This window comes from Procambarus clarkii, chromosome 80 (assembly GCF_040958095.1).
Source record: "Procambarus clarkii isolate CNS0578487 chromosome 80, FALCON_Pclarkii_2.0, whole genome shotgun sequence".
In the NCBI taxonomy this organism is placed as follows: Eukaryota; Metazoa; Arthropoda; class Malacostraca; order Decapoda; family Cambaridae; genus Procambarus; species Procambarus clarkii.
In genome coordinates this window covers 9,781,369-9,787,368 of record NC_091229.1, presented here as the reverse complement: position 1 = coordinate 9,787,368, position 6,000 = coordinate 9,781,369, and the positions used below count along the sequence as shown (strand labels likewise).

The window sequence follows — 6,000 nt, the reverse complement described above, 5'->3', positions numbered from 1 at the left end:
TTCTCTCTTGTGTGTGTGTGTGGGGAGGGGGGCACCCCTCGGGGGGTGGGGGGGCACCCCTCGCTCAACATAGTCATCTTCCCTACTTACTATTATTTAACTATATATCTACATATCCCACTGCTGCTGCTGCTTAACTCTACGATACCAACATATACATACCTGCTCCTGCTGCACACCTGTTCCTATACTCACTCCTCCTTCTACTGACCCCCCCTCCCCCGAGACACACAACGTCCTGGGAGACACCGAACTCTACGCTCAAAAGACACACACTTTAATTTTAAACACACCTGCTGTTGCTGCTGCTGATGCTAGACACCTGTTCTTATACCTACTCCTTTTACCGTTACACACTTATACCCCCCAGCGACACATAACGTCCCGGGAGACGTGGAACATCCTGCCCCCGCGCACCCTCGGAACCTCATACACCCATTGAGACGTGACTTCCGTGATTATCTGTGACAGGTACACCCAATCGCACAACTGTCACAGGTGTTGCGGATGGTCTACGTCCCAGTTTATGCTACTATTGTCAAGGTCTTGAAACTTTGTGCGTTATTATTTTGTAAATTGCAAAATTGTTCATCAGTGATGGATTACACGAAATTGTAAATAACCTAGCTATATATTAATGAAATTTTTATCGGAAACAACTTTTTAATGTGAACAATTCCATTGAATAAATGTTCTTAAAGGGGTCTTAGCGAACCATTTAAGACACAGGAGTAAATTAAAAAATAGACACAATAACTACAACTAAAAAAGCGAGTCAGATCTACGTCAGTTCTTGACATATCTAAAAAGAAAACATTTTACATTTACAGAAAGCGGAGCGTAAACAACATGTCTTCGCTTCTTCATGTAGTAGGAAGAAGCATGTCAGCAACGAGGGTGTGGCGTCAGGTGTGCCCCATCTTGCAGTGCCTCAGTCAACAACGGGCCACACCTCATCTCAGTCCATTTTCCTCAGCTATGGCAGTGCAGTGCTCCCACCGCCCGCCCAAATTGTAAGAAAATATTCTTTATTGTCCCACCAATACTAATAGTATTAAGCGTAGAAACGTCTTACATAAGCCTATAAAATTAAAGTCTTTTAAATGTAAAACAACTTTTCCCATCCCCCCTTTATCCCCCTCCTCCCCCCTACCTTTCCCCTCTTCCCATTGTCTCATTAGATATATTATTAGGAAGGACTGAAACAACTATATGGGTCTTTTATCCCCATTTGATCCTCCTCCTTTTCTCATACCACTTTAGTGCCTTCATCCTCCCCTCTCCCACCCCACTTTGGTGCCTTCATCCTCCCCTCTCCCACCCCACTTTGGTGCCTTCATCCTCCCCTCTCCCACCCCACTTTGGTGCCTTCATCCTCCCCTCTCCCACCCCACTTTGGTGCCTTCATCCTCCCCTCTCCCACCCCACTTTGGTGCCTTCATCCTCCCCTCTCCCACCCCACTTTGGTGCCTTCATCCTCCCCTCTCCCACCCCATTTTGGTGCCTTCATCCTCCCCTCTCCCACCCCACTTTGGTGCCTTCATCCTCCCCTCTCCCACCCCACTTTGGTGCCATCATCCTCCCCTCTCCCACCCCACTTTGGTGCCTTCATCCTCCCCCTCCCCCATCCCACTTTGGTGCCTTCATCCTCCCCTCTCCCACCCCACTTTGGTGCCTTCATCCTCCCCTCTCCCACCCCACTTTGGTGCCTTCATCCTCCCCTCTCCCACCCCACTTTGGTGCCTTCATCCTCCCCTCTCCCACCCCACTTTGGTGCCTTCATCCTCCCCTCTCCAACCCCATTTTGGTGCCTTCATCCTCCCCCTCCCCCACGCCACTTTGGTGCCCTCATCCTCCCCCTCCCCCTCCCCCTCACCACTTTGGTGCCCTCATCCTCCCCCTTCCCCACACCACTTTGGTCCCCCCTCTTTGTCGGCACCAGCCCACCAGCAGCCAGTAAAGTGCTCCGGTGAGCCCTCCCATTATCACCAGCCCGCCCCTCCCTGGTAAACCCCGCCCATCTTCACCGGCCCGCTCCTCCCTGGTAAACCCCGCCCATCTACACCGGCCCGCCTTCCCTGGTAAACCACGCCTATCTATACCGGCACGCCCCTCCCTGGTAAACCCCGCCCATCTACACCAGCCCGCCCCTCCCTGGTAAACCCCGCCCATCTACACAGGCCCGTCTCTCCCTGGTAAACCCCGCCCATCTACACCGGCCCGCCCCTCCCTGGTAAACCCCGCCCATCTACACCAGCCCGCCCCTCCCTGGTAAACCCCGCCCATCTTCACCGGCCCGCCCCTCCCTGGTAAACCCCGCCCATCTACACCGGCCCGCCTTCCCTGGTAAACCCCGCCCATCTACACCGGCCCGCCCCTCCCTGGTAAACCCCGCCCATCTACACCAGCCCGCCCCTCCCTGGTAAACCCCGCCCATCTACACAGGCCCGTCTCTCCCTGGTAAACCCCGCCCATCTACACCGGCCCGCCCCTCCCTGGTAAACCCCGCCCATCTACACCAGCCCGCCCCTCCCTGGTAAACCCCGCCCATCTACACCAGCCCGCCCCTCCCTGGTAAACCACGCCCATCTATACCGGCACGCCCCTCCCTGGTAAATCCTGCCCATCTACACCGGCCCGCCCCTCCCTGGTAAACCCCGCCCATCTTCACCGGCCCGCCCCTCCCTGGTAAACCCCGCTAATCTACACCAGCCCGCCCCTCCCTGGTAAACCACGCCCATCTGCACAGGCCCGCCCCTCTCTGGTAAACCCCGCCCATCTACACCAGCCCGCCCCTCTCTAGTAAACCCTGCCCATCTACACCGGTCCGCCCCTCACTGGTAAACCCCGCCCATCTACACCGGCCGCCCCTCACTGGTAAACCCCGCCCATCTACACCGGCCCGCCCTTCCCTTGTAAACCCCGCCTATCTTCACCGGCCCGCCCTCCCTGGTAAACCCCACCCCTCCCTGGTAAACCCCGCCCATCTACACCTGCCCGCCCCTCCCTGGTAAACCCCGCCCATCTACCCCGGCCCGCCTTCCCTGGTAAACCACGCCCATCTATACCGGCACGCCCCTCCCTGGTAAACCCCGCCCATCTACACCGGCCCGCCCCTCCCTGGTAAACCCCGTCCATCTTCACCGGCACGCCCCTCCCTGGTAAACCCGCCCATCTACACCGGCCCGCCCCTTCCTGATAAACCCCGCCCATCTTCACCGGTCCGTCCCTCCCTGGTAAACCAAGCCCATCTACACCGGTCCGCCCCTCCCTGGTAAACCCCGCCCATCTACACCAGCCTGCCCCTCCCTGGTAAACCCCGCCCATCTACACAGGCCCGCCCCTCCCTGGTAAACCCCGCCCATCCACACCAGCCCGCCCCTCCCGGGTAAACCCCGCCCATCTACACCGGCCCGCCCCTCCCTGGTAAACCCCGCCCATCTTCACCGGCAAGCCCCTCCCTGGTAAACCCCGCCCATCTTCACCTGTCCGCCCCTCCCTGGTAAACCCCGCCCATCTACACCGGCCCGCCCCTCCCTGGTAAACCCGCCCATCTTCACCGGCCCGTCCCTCCCTGGTAAACCCCGCCCATCTACACCAGCCCGCCCCTCACTGGTAAACCCCGCCCATCTACACCGGCCCGCCCCTCACTGGTAAACCCCGCCCATCTTCACCGGCCCGCCCTTCCCTGGTAAACCCCGCCTATCTTCACCGGCCCGCCCTCCCTGGTAAACCCCGCCCCTCACTGGTAAACCCCGCCCCTCCCTGGTAAACCCCGCCCATCTACACCTGCCCGCCCCTCCCTGGTAAACCCCGCCCATCTATACCGGCACGCCCCTCCCAGGTAAACCCCGCCCATCTACACCGGCCCAACCCCATCCTGGTAAACCCCGCCCATCTTCACCGGCCCGCCCCTCCCTGGTAAACCCCGCCCATCTTCACTGGCCCGCCCCTTCCTGGTAAACCCCGCCCATCTACACCGGCCCGCCCCTCCCTGGTAAACCCCGCCCATCTACACCGGCCCGCCTTCCCTGGTAAACCACGCCCATCTATACCGGCACGCCCCTCCCTGGTAAACCCCGCACATCTACACCGGCCCGCCCCTCCCTGGCAAACCCCGCCCATCTACACTGGCCCGCCCCTTCCTGGTAAACTCCGTCCATCTTCACCGGCTCGACCCTCCCTGGTAAACCCCGCCCATCTACACCGGCCCGCCCTTCTCTGGTAAGCCCCGCCCATCTTCACCGGCCCGCCCTCACTGTTAAACCCCGCCCTCCCTGGTAAACCCCGCCCATCTACACCTGCCCGCCCCTCCCTGGTAAACCCCGCCCATCTACACCGGCCCGCCTTGCCTGGTAAACCTCGCCCATCTACACCGGCCCGCCCTCCTTGGTAAACCCCACTCATCTACACCGGGCCGTCCCTCCCTGGTAAACCCCGCCCATCTTCACCGGCCCGCCCTCCCTGGTAAACCCCACCCATCTACACCTGCCCGCCCCTCCCTGGTAAATCCCGCCCATCTACACCAGCCCGCCCCCTCCCCGGTAAACCCCGCCCATCTACACCGGCCCGCCCCTCCATGGTAAACCCTGCCCATCTTCATCGGTCCGCCCTCCCTGGTAAACCCCGCCCATCTACACCGGCCCGCCTTCCCTGGTAAACCCCGCCCATCTCAACATCCAGATGAATGGACAGATAAATGAATAGATAGAAGGATGGATACACTGATGATTGGATAGATGGGCAGATAAATGGATAGATTCATGTATATATTGATAGATGGATGGATAGATAGATGGATTAATAGATGGACGGATGGATAGATAGGGAGGTGGGTGGATAGTCAGAAAGATAGATAGATAGATAGATAGATATATACTGATGAATAGATAGAATGGTAAAATATAGACCGTCTCCATGGCGATCTGGTTTGAGGAGGAGGAGATTCCAAAGCACTAGAACCCGTTCTTCACTGCTTCCTGGGCCTGTTCTGGTGTTTCGAAGGTCATCTTCATCGTGGGTCGAGTGGCGTCGTTTGTCTTAAGAAAAGCTGTCGTTGCTTTCAGAGTAGGGTTTTCTTCGTTCACTTGCCGCACTATGGTGTCGGCATCCGCTAACCAGCGGTTCAGCCTGTCCAGAAATATCGTCTTCCCGGCTGTGATTTGTCTGGGAGGAATCAGTGACAGGTTCGCCTCCAATAGTGAGGCCCGGCGTTCTGTATCCAGGACCTAGATTCACGTAGCTCCATGTATTTCTTCGTAAGTGGGTTTGCTAAGTGTGCCCTAAAAAGATGCTTAGGTGCGATTCACGTAGGTCCACTTAGGAAGATATTTGGGTTTTGGGTTTGGTTCACCTGCGTGCCGATAGGGGTCACTACTGTGTTTCGTTTGGCCAATCAGAGAGCAGCAACATTCTTCATATTGAAGATTTAGTGCTGGCTTATCGGAGCTCTACTGCCTCCTATTTATGTCGAATTTTCTTATAAAATTAGTATATTTCGAAGTAAAACTGTTTTTTTCAACTTCTACAGCCAGCACCGACATTGTAGTAAACAAATATGTTACATTTGTTGTTTACCTACGTAATTCTAAGAGATACTGTGTAGCTGTCCTTGTTGTTCGGAAGATGCGCTGACAATTATTGTATATATTTACTGAATTTACCCAACGGCCACTAACTATCTAGTGGCCTCGACGAAGACAGAAAGCCGGCGGCTTGTTAAAGGGCCTGCTAATTGTCTTAATGATATTTTTTAGCTGGAATTTGGCATTTACGACTTCAGTGGGTAGGCGGTTCCATAGGTTTATAAACCTCTTGGTGGAAAAAAACATATGTTTTCAGTCCTACTTGAGAGGACATACTCTCCAACACTATATCTGTGATTGCCATGTTATCAGTGACTTCAGACCAAATGGTATGAGGTACTTTGAGCTCTGTAAATACTTCATACACTCAGGAATATTGGAAGATATTCTTGTGCTGCACCCAGATTTTACCAGT

At 56.0% G+C, this 6,000-nt stretch overlaps 1 protein-coding gene across 5 annotated transcripts in view; it reads left to right on the top strand.

Moving 5' to 3' along the window:
- Positions 1-6,000, top strand: part of LOC123748832 (uncharacterized) — a 212,725-nt gene that overhangs the window by 11,185 nt on the left and 195,540 nt on the right. For 2 of the 5 annotated variants that reach the window (XM_069314749.1, XM_069314747.1), the window contains exon 2: positions 831-1,013. The exons of 2 other annotated variants lie outside the window; for them this stretch is intronic. In XM_069314749.1, coding sequence (XP_069170850.1) covers positions 850-1,013 — 164 coding nt within the window. In that variant the 5' untranslated portion in view covers positions 831-849. Of the gene's footprint in view, positions 1-413; positions 544-830; positions 1,014-6,000 lie in introns of those variants that run through there. One more of the 5 variants, XM_069314748.1, reaches the window with a different exon arrangement.